This window comes from Drosophila guanche, unplaced genomic scaffold (genome assembly GCF_900245975.1).
Source record: "Drosophila guanche unplaced genomic scaffold, DGUA_6, whole genome shotgun sequence".
Lineage (NCBI taxonomy): Eukaryota > Metazoa > Arthropoda > Insecta > Diptera > Drosophilidae > Drosophila > Drosophila guanche.
Window position 1 is genome coordinate 6,839,929 of NW_022995749.1, and position 15,702 is coordinate 6,855,630.

At 47.5% G+C, this 15,702-nt stretch overlaps 4 protein-coding genes across 5 annotated transcripts; 1 reads left to right on the plus strand and 3 right to left on the minus strand.

Moving 5' to 3' along the window:
• Positions 1-175: 175 nt before the first annotated feature.
• Positions 176-2,053, minus strand: LOC117585611 (integumentary mucin C.1). Its single transcript, XM_034275166.1, has 5 exons — positions 1,871-2,053; positions 1,739-1,805; positions 1,616-1,675; positions 533-1,495; positions 176-469 (listed from the first exon to the last, which is right to left on the minus strand). The coding sequence occupies exons 1-5, from the start codon at positions 1,967-1,969 to the stop codon at positions 276-278; spliced, it is 1,383 nt and encodes a 460-aa protein (XP_034131057.1). The 5' UTR covers positions 1,970-2,053; the 3' UTR covers positions 176-275.
• A 170-nt stretch (positions 2,054-2,223) lies between these two features.
• LOC117585610 (proline-rich extensin-like protein EPR1) lies at positions 2,224-4,153 on the plus strand. Of its 2 annotated transcripts, XM_034275165.1 has the most exons (4): positions 2,224-2,405; positions 2,470-2,829; positions 2,932-3,840; positions 3,903-4,153. In XM_034275165.1, the coding sequence occupies exons 1-4, from the start codon at positions 2,240-2,242 to the stop codon at positions 4,070-4,072; spliced, it is 1,605 nt and encodes a 534-aa protein (XP_034131056.1). In that variant the 5' UTR covers positions 2,224-2,239; the 3' UTR covers positions 4,073-4,153. The 2 variants fall into 2 exon arrangements, with proteins under 2 accessions (XP_034131056.1, XP_034131055.1); XM_034275164.1 differs by having other exon boundaries at positions 2,470-3,840.
• Positions 4,154-4,327: 174 nt separating this feature from the next.
• LOC117585340 (succinate-semialdehyde dehydrogenase [NADP(+)] GabD-like) lies at positions 4,328-6,274 on the minus strand. The gene is made up of 3 exons (XM_034274781.1): positions 6,141-6,274; positions 5,768-6,053; positions 4,328-5,691 (listed from the first exon to the last, which is right to left on the minus strand). The coding sequence occupies exons 2-3, from the start codon at positions 6,050-6,052 to the stop codon at positions 4,456-4,458; spliced, it is 1,521 nt and encodes a 506-aa protein (XP_034130672.1). The 5' UTR covers position 6,053; positions 6,141-6,274; the 3' UTR covers positions 4,328-4,455.
• A 218-nt stretch (positions 6,275-6,492) lies between these two features.
• Positions 6,493-7,104, minus strand: LOC117585427 (glutarate-semialdehyde dehydrogenase-like). Its single transcript, XM_034274901.1, has 2 exons — positions 6,950-7,104; positions 6,493-6,862 (listed from the first exon to the last, which is right to left on the minus strand). Exon 2 carries the CDS (start codon positions 6,859-6,861, stop codon positions 6,493-6,495), a length of 369 nt encoding a protein of 122 aa, XP_034130792.1. The 5' UTR covers position 6,862; positions 6,950-7,104.
• Positions 7,105-15,702: the final 8,598 nt, after the last annotated feature.

The window sequence follows — 15,702 nt, forward strand, 5'->3', positions numbered from 1 at the left end:
ACCTTCTCATTTCCAAAATATACCATAAATATAATAAATATACCATAATATATAAATTATAAAAAATATACACTTTGCGCCCCAGTTTAAACGCAGATTAAACACTACAGTTTATAGATAAGTCATCACTGACCTGAAGAAAAAATGGAGAGTTTATTGTCGAAACACTATTTTGTACTGAGAAGAAAAAATTTGAGTTATTTATTGTTGGAACACTATTTTGTGTTACATTTCTATGGATACAATTGAATGGCAGTGGCCCTTTGGCTGGTCAATCAGTCACACTTCTTGTGGCACCAGTCCCAGATGCAGCCATCGTCCGCATTGCAGCCGAAACCGCTTGGATAGATGCCGCAGTATTCCTGGGAGTCCATGAAGGCGCAACTGCCATTGGGACAGTAGTAGCTATAGCAGCCCGGGGAGCATTTGTCTCGCTGGTTGTGCTTGCAGCCAGAGCAGTCCAGGAATTCTGCAATTGAAATCGAATGAAATTAATGATTAATGGAACCGACTGGTGGCTCCTCTCACTCACCACTCTCCTTGCACTCGGGCGTGCTGCAGGCCTGCAGCGGCGGATTGGGCGGCATCACGAGGCGTCTTCGGTTCTCGCTTTCGACAATCTGCGGCGGCTTGAGGTAGATCACCGGATGGGTGCACACGCGGGCATCGCACAACTTGCGCTCCCGACTGGAGCAGACCCAATTGGGTGCGTAGTTGATGCAGACCCGAGGACTCTTCACCACACAGCAGCCCGGCGGTGGATTCCGTCCCGGAAAGACATCAGGTGTCGCTGGCCGAAGCGTCGTTGTTGATCTTGGTGTCTGCCCACTGGGATAGAGCCAAGGACGGTGTGTGGTTGTCGTTGTATAATGGTATTCCTCGGGCTTGGTGCTGGCATCGTAGCTCTTGTCGTACGACCCATCGTACGGCCGAAGTGTGGAGTATTCCACACGATTGATGTTCTCGCTGGCCACCGTATACTCGTGCTGGTTCCGGATCACGTTGTCGATCTCCAGTACGGTAGTGATATAGCCCGGCTCCTGGCAGGTCCTGCGGTGCCACACGGTGCCCGGTGGACAGGCCGGGGACAGGCAGCGTCCTTCGTAGTACTCACCCTCCGAGCAGACAATCCTGCGGCATTGCTCCTCATAGAAGATTGAGCCGGGCGGACAGCGTGCAAGCTGCACTGGAGGTTCAAGTATTGGTGGCAGCTCAATTGGTGCTGGTGGTGGCGACTCTGTGGATGTGGTTGTTGTTGCTGTGATAGTGGTGGGTTTTTCTGTGGTTGTCGTCGTCGTGGTCGTGGTGGGTTTTTCTGTGGTTGTCGTCGTCGTGGTCGTGGTGGGTTCTTCTGTGGTTGTCGTCTTCGTGGTGGGTTCTTCTGTGGTTGTCGTCGTCGTGGTGGGTTCTTCTGTGGTTGTTGTTGTCGTAGATTCAAACGGACATGGCAGCGGATCCGTCAAATAACACATGCCATCCGCGTTCAGATAGTAGCCTGAATGAAAGATATCAAATATTTAGAGTGATTATTTGATGCAGGTGAGGGAGGAGGAACGTTGTGACACGCTTCTAAACACGCGTCACTACTTCGAGACCATCCTCTGACCGCACTTACCGGTGGGGCACAACATCGCATTTCGGGGATGGCACTGTCCATCTGAGCCCAAGGTGTAGCCTGAAATGACAAAACAAAAGTGTAAGGTTGAATGGACATTGCTCCTACTCCAACACTGCTTACCCGCGGGACAATTCAAGAAGCTGTAGCAATTGCCATTGACATTCTTATAGCCAGGCGGACAGTTGTCCTACGAATAAGGATCGAAAAGTCAAAAGGTTTCTATTTCATTTATGGAATGTGCTCTGAGCTAACCGTTTCGGCTGTCTGATAACCCAGGGCACTGCCGAAGAGCGCCCAAACAAACATCCAGCACCAGAGCTTGGCTTTGGGTCGGGGCAATGTCGTCAGCATATTTAAATAAAATGTCTAATCCGGAACCGTTGGCTGTCGACTGTCGGCGGGTTTGTTTCGATGCTCCACTGTCCGATCCCAAGACGCGACTAACGCGGAATCGCGAACACAAATGGCGCACACACACACGCCCTGAACATAATTTTCGGCGTCGCGATAACCCCCCCCGATAGCTGTCGGTGGAGGTGAAGGTGTCCGTTCAGATTGCATCACCATTGTTATGATAGTAGAATCAGATCGGAGCGCCATCTCTCATCAGTTCCACTCGGCATGTCGACCACCCAAGTGCTTAATTCCCGCCTGCCGCTGCTGCTGCTACTGCTGCTGGCAGTGGTTCAGTTTCCGCCGGAGGTTACTGCGGACAGTGCACCGTGCACACCGACAATCAATGTCGTTGCGAGTCCCAATTACAATCCCGCCAATCCATGCGGCACAGGTGAGTCGATTGAAAGTTGCCCATCCGCTTCATATTTCATCACTAATCCGCTTTATAATCTCAGGTCAGATCAACTCTGGGTACAGCACCATTGTGAATGTTCTCACTGGTGCCAGCAATGGACAAACTGCAACAGGGTGCGGCCCTGCAGCTCAGTTTCCAGCGCCCCCTGCGACGAGTCCTTGTCCCAATGCTCCTATCCAACCGAATCCTTGTCCCACTGCTCCAATCCAGCAAAATCCTGACCCCACTGCACCTCTTCAGCCGAGTCCGAATCCTCCTGTGAATCCTTGTCCAAATATTCCATTGAATCCTTATCCAAATCCTCCAGTGAATCCTTATCCAAATCCTCCTACTTCCGCGAATCCTTGTCCGAATCCTCCAGTGAATCCTTATCCCAATCCTCCAGTGAATCCTTGTCCAAATCTTCCATTGAATCCTTATCCAAATCCTCCTACTTCCGCGAATCCTTGTCCGAATCCTCCAGTGAATCCTTATCCCAATCCTCCAGTGAATCCTTGTCCAAATCTTCCAGTGAATCCTTATCCAAATCCTCCAGTGAATCCTTATCCCAATCCTCCAGTGAATTCTTATCCCAATCCTCCAGTGAATCCTTGTCCAAATCTTCCAGTGAATCCTTATCCAAATCCTCCAGTGAATCCTTATCCCAATCCTCCTACTCCCGCGAATCCTTGTCCGAATGCTCCTGTTCATCCTACGCCCAACTACCCCACCTCCAGTCCTCCACCCACATATCCAACACCAACAACCACGCCATCACCAACTTATCCACCTCCCACCTATCCACCACCGCCCACGTATCCAACACTTCCACCAACAACCACGCCCCCACCTGCACCCATCATGCGGTGTCCACCGGGAACGATTCTAATTAGTGGCACCTGTCGCCTGGTCTACTGTGCAACAGGACGCTATATGAATGGGCGTTGTGTGCAGACCCAATGCCCTCAGGGACATGTGTGGACGGGCCTGCGATGTGACAGACCGAAGATCACGGAGCTGGGACCCATCCACCTGGAGACGACGGTGCTCAGCAAGGCAACGGGCCAGTTGGTGACAAACAACGTGAACAACGTGCAAGTGGATGCGCCCATATCGATACCCGGTTATGACTACGATGCTGAAGAAGAATATGTGGAGGATGTGGTCACTCCTCCGTCCAGACCAGCATCCGGATGTTGCAATGTGATTGCTCCACGTATCTGCAGCGGCCCAGCCAACGGCGCGGGTGGCTACAAATGCGCCAGCCGCAGCCAGCAGCAGTGCGGCAGCATCTGTCAGGCCAACAAGATGGTACTGGCACCCTCGCAGCTCACCAGCTGGACGACGAACAACAACCAGATGCTGGCAATGCCCCCAAACTGGGCACAGGGCCAGCCGTGCCAGGCCACTGGATCGTGCCAGCAGACTCAGAGTATGATTCTATATAGAACTCCGTGATATTTCATTATACCTTTTTACATTTTCCTTTCGCAGATTACTACGATTGCAGCGGATGTGGCAGTGGCGAAATGAGCACCTGCTCCACGTACTGTTATAATTACCGTTGCAGCGGACATGACTGCGCCTATTATGATCAGGCACAATACTGTGCCCAGTACTCAGGACAGGTCGGATGCCGCCAGGAGGATGGCTGGTTCCCATGATCCCGAATGAATATTACCGGAAGGAAAATTGTTATAAAGTTGCTATTGTGAATAAATTATTACTTTTCAAGTTTCAAGTGTGCCCGCTGACTTATCGATATACATACCGTGACCTTACTATTTTCCAAATTTACCGTATATACCGCGTTTTCAACTATTTGCAGCACCAGTTACTAGTCAGTATTTACTGCGCTTCATATTAAATACCAACTTGTTGTCACTTCAAAGGCGCGCACATTTAAATTCGTATGTCGGTTTATTGATAATTTGTGCACATTTATTTCTATAGCGGCGTGATTTACAAGTATACAACAAACAACAACTTTGCATTTTAACTAATGGAAGACTGCATATGAAAGCATAGGCTGGGGACTACTCGGCCCTCAATCGTACTTCAGATTTCCCATGCAAATGTACTTAATATCCACATAATCGTCGATGCCGTGCTTGGAGCCCTCGCGTCCGACGCCCGACTCCTTGACACCGCCGAATGGCGCCTCTGCGGCCGAGATCATGCCCTCGTTGACGCCCACCATGCCCACCTCCAGGCGCTTGGCCACCCGGAAGACCTGCTGCAGATTCTCGCTGTAGAAGTAGCCGGCCAGGCCGCGCCTGGTGTCGTTTGCCTTCTGGATGGCTTCCGGCTCGTCCTTGAAGCGGATGATGGAGACAACGGGGCCAAACACCTCCTCCGTGTAGAGCTGGGCCGTGGGCGGCACATCCGTAATGATCGTGGGTGCATAGAAAAGCGGCCCAATCGATGGCAGAGGCTTGCCACCGGTTATAACGCTTGCCTTCTTGCTGCGCGCATCTTCCACAAAGCCGCTGACCTTCTTGAACTGCATCTGGTTGATGAGGGGTCCGATCTGAACATCGCACGACTGGCCATCGCCGATCTTGAGCGCCTCCACGCGCTCCTTCAGCTGCGACACAAACTTCTCATAGACGCCGTCCTGCACAAAGAATCGATTGGCCGAGACGCAGGTCTGGCCGCAGTTACGGAACTTGGATGCCATGGCTCCCTCGACGGCCTTCTCCACATTGGCAGAGTCGAAGACAATGAATGGCGCGTTGCCGCCCAGTTCCAGGCAGACCCGCTTGATGCCATCGGCCGAGTTGCGGAACAGCAGCTTGCCCACCTCCGTGGATCCGGTGAAGGAGATGCCGCGCACGTCGGGACTCTTGCAGAAGAGATCGCCAATGGGGGCTGCCTTGTTGGTGGTAACCACATTGATCACGCCGCTGGGAATGCCAGCTTCCTCGGCCAGTTTGGCCACAGCCAGAGCTGTCAGCGGTGTGTCCTCCGATGGCTTCACCACAACGGTACAGCCCGCAGCCAGTGCGGCGCCAGCCTTGCGTGTGATCATGGCCAGTGGGAAGTTCCAGGGTGTGATTAGGGCTGCCACACCAATGGGCTGCTTCATCACAATGATTTCCCTATTGGCCACAGGACTGGGTATGATCTCGCCGTAGATGCGACGAGCCTCTTCCGCGAACCATTCGACAAAGGCGTTGCCGTAGGCCACCTCCCCTTTGGACTCGTTGATGGGCTTGCCCGACTCGGCGGTCATTATCTCGGCTATCTCCTGTGTATGCTGCTCGATGAGTTTGTGCCACTTCTGCAAGGTGCGCGATAAGCCTTATCAGAATTATCTCTATTCGTGGACTGGGCGCTCCACCCGAACCGGAACTCACCTTCAAAAGGTTGGAGCGATCTTTCGCTGTCAGCGAGCGCCACTCCTTGGACTCGTAGGCCTGCTTGGCGGCATTGATGGCGTCCTGGGCATCCGACACGTTCATGTTGGGCACATGACCAATCACCTCGCCGCTGGAGGGATTCCTCACCTCGAAGGTGGCACTGCCGCTGGCTTCTATCCAGTTGCCATTGACAAGAGCCTTGCTCTGCACCAAAGCTGAGAGACTGCGCATTCTGCTGAAGCTGCTGGTTCTGGTTGTGATGGTGTTGAGGTGTCGCCACATTCTGCCGGCCAAATCAATAAACAAACAAGCAAATTAACAATCGGCTACAAATCGATTCAGTTGTTGCAGCAAGCCGGTTCTCCCTCACCTTGCTTTTGCTCAGTTATCAGGTAGTTTCTTAAACTCTTATCTAAACCGGAATCAGGGCAATTCGCTGGGTGCCAACAGCAGTTGTTTTTGCCTTTTACTTAGCGCCTTTGATTGATTTTAATTGATTTTAATTCTAATTAAAAAATATACACTTTGCGCCCCAGTTTAAACGCAGATTAAACACTACAGTTTATAGATAAGTCATCACTGACCTGAAGAAAAAATGGAGAGTTTATTGTCGAAACACTATTTTGTACTGAGAAGAAAAAATTTGAGTTATTTATTGTTGGAACACTATTTTGTGTTACATTTCTATGGATACAATTGAATGGCAGTGGCCCTTTGGCTGGTCAATCAGTCACACTTCTTGTGGCACCAGTCCCAGATGCAGCCATCGTCCGCATTGCAGCCGAAACCGCTTGGATAGATGCCGCAGTATTCCTGGGNGAGCGATCTTTCGCTGTCAGCGAGCGCCACTCCTTGGACTCGTAGGCCTGCTTGGCGGCATTGATGGCGTCCTGGGCATCCGACACGTTCATGTTGGGCACATGACCAATCACCTCGCCGCTGGAGGGATTCCTCACCTCGAAGGTGGCACTGCCGCTGGCTTCTATCCAGTTGCCATTGACAAGAGCCTTGCTCTGCACCAAAGCTGAGAGACTGCGCATTCTGCTGAAGCTGCTGGTTCTGGTTGTGATGGTGTTGAGGTGTCGCCACATTCTGCCGGCCAAATCAATAAACAAACAAGCAAATTAACAATCGGCTACAAATCGATTCAGTTGTTGCAGCAAGCCGGTTCTCCCTCACCTTGCTTTTGCTCAGTTATCAGGTAGTTTCTTAAACTCTTATCTAAACCGGAATCAGGGCAATTCGCTGGGTGCCAACAGCAGTTGTTTTTGCCTTTTACTTAGCGCCTTTGATTGATTTTAATTGATTTTAATTCGCAGCTGGCCGCTTCTAGGGCTGTAAAATATATATCAAAAACCAATATATCGATATTTAAAAAAAAATAAAAATACATTTATATCGTGATCTTTATTTTATTTTAATATATTATTTGGTATTTATGTATATGCATAAAATATACCGATATACAACAGATAAGTAAACAAACTTAGCTCACTGAACCTCTACTCAAAATCATATTGTTCAATTTTGATATTCGCATCAATATTGCCAGCTAACTAAGATTCTCAGCGCTGAGCACATAATTTCATCCAACTGATGACTCAATTCTCTATGTCGATTTGATTGTTATATCAAATATGGTTGAAACTAAAAAGTCAACGGTGTGCATGGACAGGCATTAGCACGTCTCTTTTGTTTCATATCAACCAGCTTTTGTGAGCTGAGTGAGCGGCGGCCGTTGGTGTTTTAAATTGGAAAAACCTAATAAAGAGAGGAAAAAAGAAAAGAAAGTACACGCTTGCTTCCTGATTCCCATTTTTAGCGGTTACTTTTTAGTGCTTTTTTAAGGCAGCTTGTCCAGCGCCACTTGTCCTAGCAATCTCTGGACAATCGATGTCGCTGCCTTTCGCTTCATCTGCGCGGGTCTGCCTCTTTGCATGCGCCGCGGACCATGGACCGTGGACCATGGACCATGGACCGTGGACCGTGGACCGTGGAGTGTGCTCCATTTATTATGCACCCAGACCACATCAACATCATAGATTTCCCCCATATGCCGGCAGCGGCAAGGCAAGCCTTGGCTTTCGACAGTGGCAGGTTCCTGCCTACTGTGTCTACCTTCTGGTCGTGCAGCTTCCTCCCCGACCAGCTCATGTGGTTGTGGCCTTCCCTTGGCCCAAGTGCGCGCCAATCTGTGTTGCAAATTTTGTCAATAAATTTTGGCTTAGAATGCCAAAACAAGCGGCCGGGCCGCTCCTGCCACTGCTGGACATCATAACTGTTAAGATAAGATTGCCTAGATCGGAATCGGGACGGAGCACTCATAAATGCATTCAATTAGTTCTGATTTAAAACTAATTGAAAATGCGTCAAGCGAAGCTGCAGGGGCGGAGCAGAGTATGTTGCACGCTCCACTGGCTGCACCTCCTGGCACTCTGCCTGTCGAAAGGTGTTTAAGTTATTTGTCTTAAGTGCTGCCTGCAAGATGTGTGCGGATGGACAGGCATGTACTCGCGATTGATTGCGATTGCCAAACTATGTAGATCTTGCGGCGAAGACCCTCATCTAATGAAGTAGTCAGCACCACTCGAAAGGTATCTAATGTCTGCTTAGGTAACAATTTTGACATGTTTAATGCGCTGGAGACTTATGGGGTCTCCGTCTCGGCGGGGACAACAATTGACAATCCCAAAATAGGCAGCAGCGGCAGCGTGCCTTTTGTGCTGGCTAATTGTAATACGAAATCATAACACGCCATAAAAATGACACAAAAGCAGGAGAAGATATTGGGTTGGGATCCGTATCGCATTGGACCGGTTTAGGGCCCGGACCCTGCCTTTGAGCCCAAGACGCCGCCCTGGCAGCTGGTCAATGGAAACAAAGCACTCGCTCTATCCCTGCCTCTCTCTCTGTGTTTCTTTCTCCCTAACATTATAAAGAGAAGATGGCACTCTCTAACGTGTTGGAGTAGTAGTAGATCCCGATACCAATCCCGATCCCCATCCCCATCCCCATTCCCGAGCCATAAATCATGTTTCGAAACACGTTTCTTAACGCGAGCACACACAAAACATCTGTTGTTTGCTTCGGTTTGGTTTGGATCTGGTTGCAGCCTGGCAGCTTTTTCTTCAAAGGACACAAAGGACTTAAGCTTGGGGCGCAAACTGGTTGCCAATTGTCCTGCCAAGACAACAGGCAACGCCACGCCACAGATAAATGTCGTGAGCGACACGCAACACCAGGCAGCTGCTGCTGCTGCTGCTGCTCGGCCAAGTTTTATGGTTAACCCATTGATGATTGCCATTCTTCCATATTTATAAGTTTTGAGGGAGCACATCCTAGTGAATGAATCCTGCACGATCCGTCCTTAAGCAATTGATGTACTGAAACCTTAAAGAATTCAAAAATGACAGGAGAAATAAAAGATACTCTCAGGAAATGTGGAATTTTGTTTAGCTTCATCTTTGCTCTTGTGCCAGAAATTATACCGATGAATTGATCAAATTTCTTTCTTAATGAACGCTGAATCTATTCCATGGAGAGAGTTCATTAACCAAAAAGATGACACATCCTTTTTTTCCCCCACTTTTGTAGTTCAAAAATCATTAATGGGTTAAGTTGTCAAAAAAATGGCTGCGGTTGCAGGATAAAAACTTTTGTTGCTGCTCCTGTTGATGATCCTGCTGCTGCTGCTGGTGCTGACTCACCTTGGCACGTGGACTTAACGATCGCTCTGTTGCTGCAGCTGCCTCTCTCAAGTCCCAAGTCAAGTCGAGAACGAGACGCAAACGAAGACGAAAAGCAGCTGCCAGCAATTTTGTGTGTCCCAAATAGGACCGTCTTCGTGCCCCGTCGCCGTCAGCAGATTAGCTCTCTCTCTCTCTCTCTCTCTCTCTCTCTCTCTCTCTCTCTCTGTCACTCTCTCGACTGTGCTTCTGTTAGGATAATGGAAGCAACACGTGTGCGATTGTGATCCAGGATACCCCTATCAAGGCGAGTCCTATACTCGTGACCCTCTTGGCAAAGGCAACCCCCAAATATTCTCGATCCCCGTAGCCTAGTTTAATTATTGTTTACCTTGCCTCAAGGTTATGCCATTATGATTATGCTCTACTTGATTATTATTTCATAATTTTGCCTCCCTTTCGCATGTCATGGCATGCAGCTTAGCAGAACTCAATCCCGTTGTCCTTGAAGCAAACGATCCCTTATCCTTTGTGGCACGGCCCCAAAGAAATGCAAAGAAAAACCCAGATATAAAGTTTAGATGTGGTACCCTTGAGAATGAAGTAAACAAAAATTGTTTTTCTAACGAATGTTCCTTTGGTTTTGGTGGGCCTTTTATGAGGTAAACCGATTTCAAAGAAATTATCACAGCAACTTCGTTTCAATATTTGATTATGATAGCTGTATGCGAAAAGGCAAATGAAAGCTGTAGCCTTGCAGAATCGTTAATGAAAAATCTCTTGTACTTCTCTTTGAAGGGCATAAAATAATTACGCACTCTCCAACTCCATCTACTGTGTGTGTGCTACGCACAATCCTTTGGCACAGTGCGCTGTGCGCTGGAAGTCTTAAATGCGCATTCCTCGCCCAAACCAAAAGCCACGTCGTGGATAAAGTTCACAACTTGGCACAATTATTGCGCCTTACTTTTGGCTTAAGTGATTTGGTAACCTGGTTCTGGGCTGCTGTTTAGGCTGGGGGTTGATTTTGATCCAAATAATCAAGCAATGTTTGATTACACTGTGGACCATTGGGAGCAACAGCATAATTATCATCCAGCAGAGCCCAGACACTCACCAAAATGTATCTTGCAGTGCATGAAAATGACAGGGAGACACACAGAGACACTCCACTCCACCAACTGTTTGGATTAGAGAAAACTGTACTGAAAATTGTTCAAAAGCGCGTAAAACTTTTTGCCCAGCAAAAGCTGAGCGAACTACGCATTTGATTTGATTTGATCCGGGATGGGATCCTGTGAGTGTGTGTGAGTGTAGCAATACGGCAGCATGTACGATTATATTGTTGTATAAATAATTTATGCAACCCCAAGGAACGCACAATGCCAAGCAAAAAGACGGAAATGGGGTGGCGGCCCGGCCCTTTGTGGCCCTCCCCTTCGGCTGGGGTTGTTCAAGTTGGACATGAGGCACGGAACGGAAGGCAGGATAGGACAGTGGATACCAGAAATCTGTTGCGTAGTCCCTGCTCTGGCTGCTCTGCTCCCTTGTGGAATTGCGTTGCTGGGCATTGGGATTCTCTTCTCACGCTGCATTTTTCCATGTCCTTGTCCTTGCCCTTGCCCTTGTCCTTGTTCTTATTATTGTCGTTGTCCTTGTTGGGTTTACTTTTGATTTGGGTTGCGCCCTTTGTGGGCATAATTATGCTTCGCACAGAGAGAAACCGAATGCATTCTCATTCAAATCCATTTTGCCAGTGCAACATTCCAGCATTTCTCATATCGCATTTCCGCTTAATTGTCTTCGATTGTAGCCGAATTGGAATAAGATCCAATGGAGTGGAGGGAGGAGGTAGATGATCGCAGATGATCATCCCAGAGCTAAGCAAAGGAAAGCTCTCACTCTCTCTCTGTCTTTCGGCAGCTGCTTTTGGTATTTTTGCTCAAGTTTATGCGAATCGCTCGAAAACGCATAAACATATCAAATTACGACGATCGACGATCGACGATCTCATTTTGTAAAAACCGGAAGTTTTTAAATCTCAGCCCGAAAAATGAGACAGAAAAGACAGAAACTCCGACCGAAACCGAAACAGAACAAAAGCCAAAAGACAAGATCATCGGTGGCGGCATTTTCTCTTTTCTTTTCTTTTATTTTCTTTTATTTTCTCTTAATTCGCAAAAACCAAATCTTCATAAATTTCAACATTTTTTCTTAATGATGATGCACTGCAGCCTCGACTCTGCATTGCCCTTGACTGGAGCAACAACAACAAAAAAAGGATCTCTTCATCTCAGCTCCATCTACATATGAGTACATAAATACATTCCCATTTCGATCGCTTGATTTGCTTTCGAAGTTAGTGCAAATATAATTTCTGTTACATTTTTGTCGAGTTGGGGTTTTGTTTTTGTTGAACAAACAAGAGGCAGGCGATCTCGCACAGCAAACACCAAGATCAGCATCGGCATCGGCCAGAACGGAGATGGCCGATTGCTGCAGAAACGAGAAGAGAAGAGAAGAGAAGAGAGGAGAAGAGAGTCTGTCTCCAGCTGCCAGTGCCAGGCATGGGTCAAGTTCATTGACGCCCTCGTTGCTGATGATCGATCAGTGCTCATTTAGCAGGAAACCAGCAGAGAGCCCCATTGAGATTCGATTTGCGAGGCAACAGCTAATAGTCCTCCAAAGCAATCACCAGTACACAGAGTACACGATAGCTGAAAACACCCAATTCATGTTCAAATCCGCAGCTGATACTTCCGAAATGTATGGCAAAACCTTAACTGATGTTTGCCAGCGCAAGGCTAAATCTTAAGTCTTCAGTCTCTAACTAATCATGGGTGAAATCCCTCACTGATCTTGCTCATTTTGAATGAGCCTGAATCGATCACCAATCCGTTCCAAGCTTCCCCTCTCAAGTTCGAGGCTCCTTTTCACGCTGGTCTTGTCGGCTTATCCCCCTGCTCACAATGCACATCCATCATGCTTGACTACCTTATTCGCCAACTACTGTAAGATTTTGCGCTTCGATCTGCTCATAAGCATAAGTGATCATGCCAAATTTTCACACTCTCCATCCAGCCCCAGGAGGGATCTAACAACTCCATTTCGCCTGCCTGCCTGGGCCTGGCAGGAACAAACAAAATTGCAAATTGCAGCAGATCGATCAGAAATACTTTCTCCCTGTGGGGTTGCGGTGAGATTAATGAATTGTAAAATTCACTCTTGCGCAAGAAGATTTTAAAGAAGCGAAAGAGATTTGTCCATGCGATCTCTAGGATGTTTTTGTTCCTTCTGGTGCGTTTTATGGTTGCTCCTTTTGTTCCTTTGGGCTGCAAATACAAATTTATTTGTCCGCTCGAGATCGATCATTCGGGGGTCCATTGCACTCGTAATAAATCACAAAGATTGCGTCCTGGCAGGATGTGTCCAGGACCAGTGTCCTTTTGTCTGCCTCTGACTGAGCGGCTTTTGTTTTTCTTCCATCTTTTATGCTCTGTTCGGTGTGTGTGTTTTTTCGGATGTTTGCATTTCGAAATGCAAAATATGAGGAGGAAGAGGAAGAGGAAGGCGAAAAACAGAAGGCAAGAAGAAATGCTATGCGAGACGATCGTTTGGCGATATGCAAACATCTGCCTTGGCTTGGCCCGGTTTACTCGGCTGCTGACCAAACCCAAAAACCAAAGGTAGCACAACTGTACCCCCGAAGAGATCACAGCTCTCGGCTAATGCAAGGCAGGCTCATTCTTCATTGATTTGCTACGTGCCCCGGTCAGGGGTCAGGGGCCAGGGCCAGCTACCAGGAATCGGAATCCCTTGCAGGATCATAGAGGAACCAATCATTCCACACCTGTTATTTGGAACACTACGTGTGCGAGTCCGCGATGGGTTTTCGCTCTCTTCATGTCGATCCTGTAGATGTTGGTGGGAAGGAAAAAGGTTGCAGCGAAACCTGTTGGTCCGCCTAATGCGGCACATTAATTCAATAGGCCACACAGTCCCGGGGCTCAGACAGATTTTGAGTTTCGGGATCATTCATGCATGTAGATCACCGCAACAGATCAAAATAAATATGAAAAATGTTCAGTCTGAGAGACTCATCCTCAGGTACAGGTAGAAGTCCTGGTGTCTGTTGCTCGTCTGCCGGATTAGAGTTAGAAAAAGGGTCGATCTCAGCAACAGCTACAAGCAAGATCTCTGGAAACCTCTTACAGTGTTCATTCGAGCGGAAGTAACAGCTGCGTCTTGGATCCATGTAAGGAGAAATACAAACATGCATACTTGGCAATTATCGAGACGCAGCTGTAAAAGCCCCAAAAAAAAACATAAAAATATCCCACCGAAAGCTTCGCTCCCACACAACAAGCTCTTCTCTCCGCTGCTTTGCCGTCCTCTCTTCTGCTGCTACCAGGTAGAGGTGGAGGCGTTGCTCTCTTCTGCTCTGCAATGCAGCGCTCTGCTTCCCAGGCTCTATTCTGCTCGCCTTTAGTGCACTGAAGGAAATCAGAGCAAAGGAAATCTAGAGTTACTGAACCTTGAAAATATTCTATAACTTTAAGATATAAACGCATCCTTTTTGCTGTATCTGATTTCGTAAAGTGTATATGCAACAAATATTTCTACTAAAAACACTCTTTGCTCACGTTATTTTCGCGGAGTGTACGCTCTGCAGCTTCCACATCCAATGCATATCTGCTGCTTCAAACTCCTTCTTCATCTGCTCCTTCCTCTCGTTTCGGCTGCTGTCGTTGTCGCACCTGTCGCACAATTTATTTTGCGCCCAAGAACTAAAAAAGCCCAAAAAGCAAAACGCAAAGCAAAAACCACCAAAAAAATACAAGAAACGCCACAATATAAAAAAAACAGTTGCTTGATGTGCAACGCATATCCGTTTGTCTTTAGCTTCCTTTGCGTATAAGAAAGAAGCAGCTGCCATTCGAAAACATCAAGATATTTTAACGTACAGCAGAATCTGCAGCAGCCGATGCTTCCCAGCTAAAGTTTAACTCTTTTCCAGCAGGCAGCGCCAGCTACTCTCCCAGTCTCTCCTCTCTCTGTCTCTCTCTCTCTCTCACACGCTCTTTCAGTGCTTGTAATTTGCAATCGTTCACATGCTGTTCTTGTCTGATTTTATTTTCTCTGATATGCGCTCTCTTGCGGTCATAAAGTTTATCTGCTGCATCCGCTCTGCCCCCGCCGCTCTGGCTTTCAATGACAAAAGAGAGTGGAAGATGGAGAGGGGGAAGAGGAAGAGGACAGACATTGCCCAAAAAATGTACAGCAAAAATGTTCTCCTCTTTGATGAGAAGCAAAAGGTTCACAGGCGCGTCCCATGGATCTTGGGTTGTAGATCAATGTCACATTTATGTTTTGATTTCAGATTTATAACTTTATTAAAAATATTTATATGAATGCAATGCAATGCAACACAACAATGCGTATGCCAAAATTATTGACACATTTGAGTTACAGTTAACGAGGGCAGGCTGCAGCGAAAAAGGTAAGGGATATTTACAAGGGAAATAAAGGCGTATAGATTGCAGCTGAAGAAAAATAACTTTAAACCACAAAAGACCCTTTCGACTTAAGAATCCAAATGCTGAAATGAGATGCACAAAAATAAAAATATATCTTTGGATAGGTTTCATTTTGTTAGGATAAAGTACACTAAACTCCGTTTCACTTTTCTCACTCCATCGGAAAACATTGAGTGATGAAACCAGATCATTCCTTCTCTGTTTTTTTGTGTCCCCATACTTAACCTTAACCCTCGCGTTGCACGGAAAATAAATTGCTTAGAAAACATAAATAAATTACAACAAATTAATAAAGCTGTTCCACGGTTACGTAATAGCCCTGAAGGGCAAATGTAATGCCCAACACTATGTCCAGGGAGAAAGGGGAGGGATGGATGGGATGGGATGGCATGTAAACGATAATGTTATAGGGCAACCCGAACGAAGTCCGGGGGAATTCCGATATTCTTACGACTTGTCGCCCTTTTGGCAGGCACTCGTCAGGGCAGGGTGCAGGGCCCTGGGCCCAGGCATAGTCAGGCATCGGGAATCTGGGTGTGTGAAGACATTCGGCAAGATTAGACAATTTGGTATGGTTCGTTAGGAGGTTTGCGCTTGCTTGGCTTTGGCTCTGGCCAAAACGGAAAAAATCAAAACATAATTTCCAACGCTTCCAAGGAGCGTTTGATGGTAGGAAGGAGGGTAGGATAGGCACAACAACAGAAGCAGC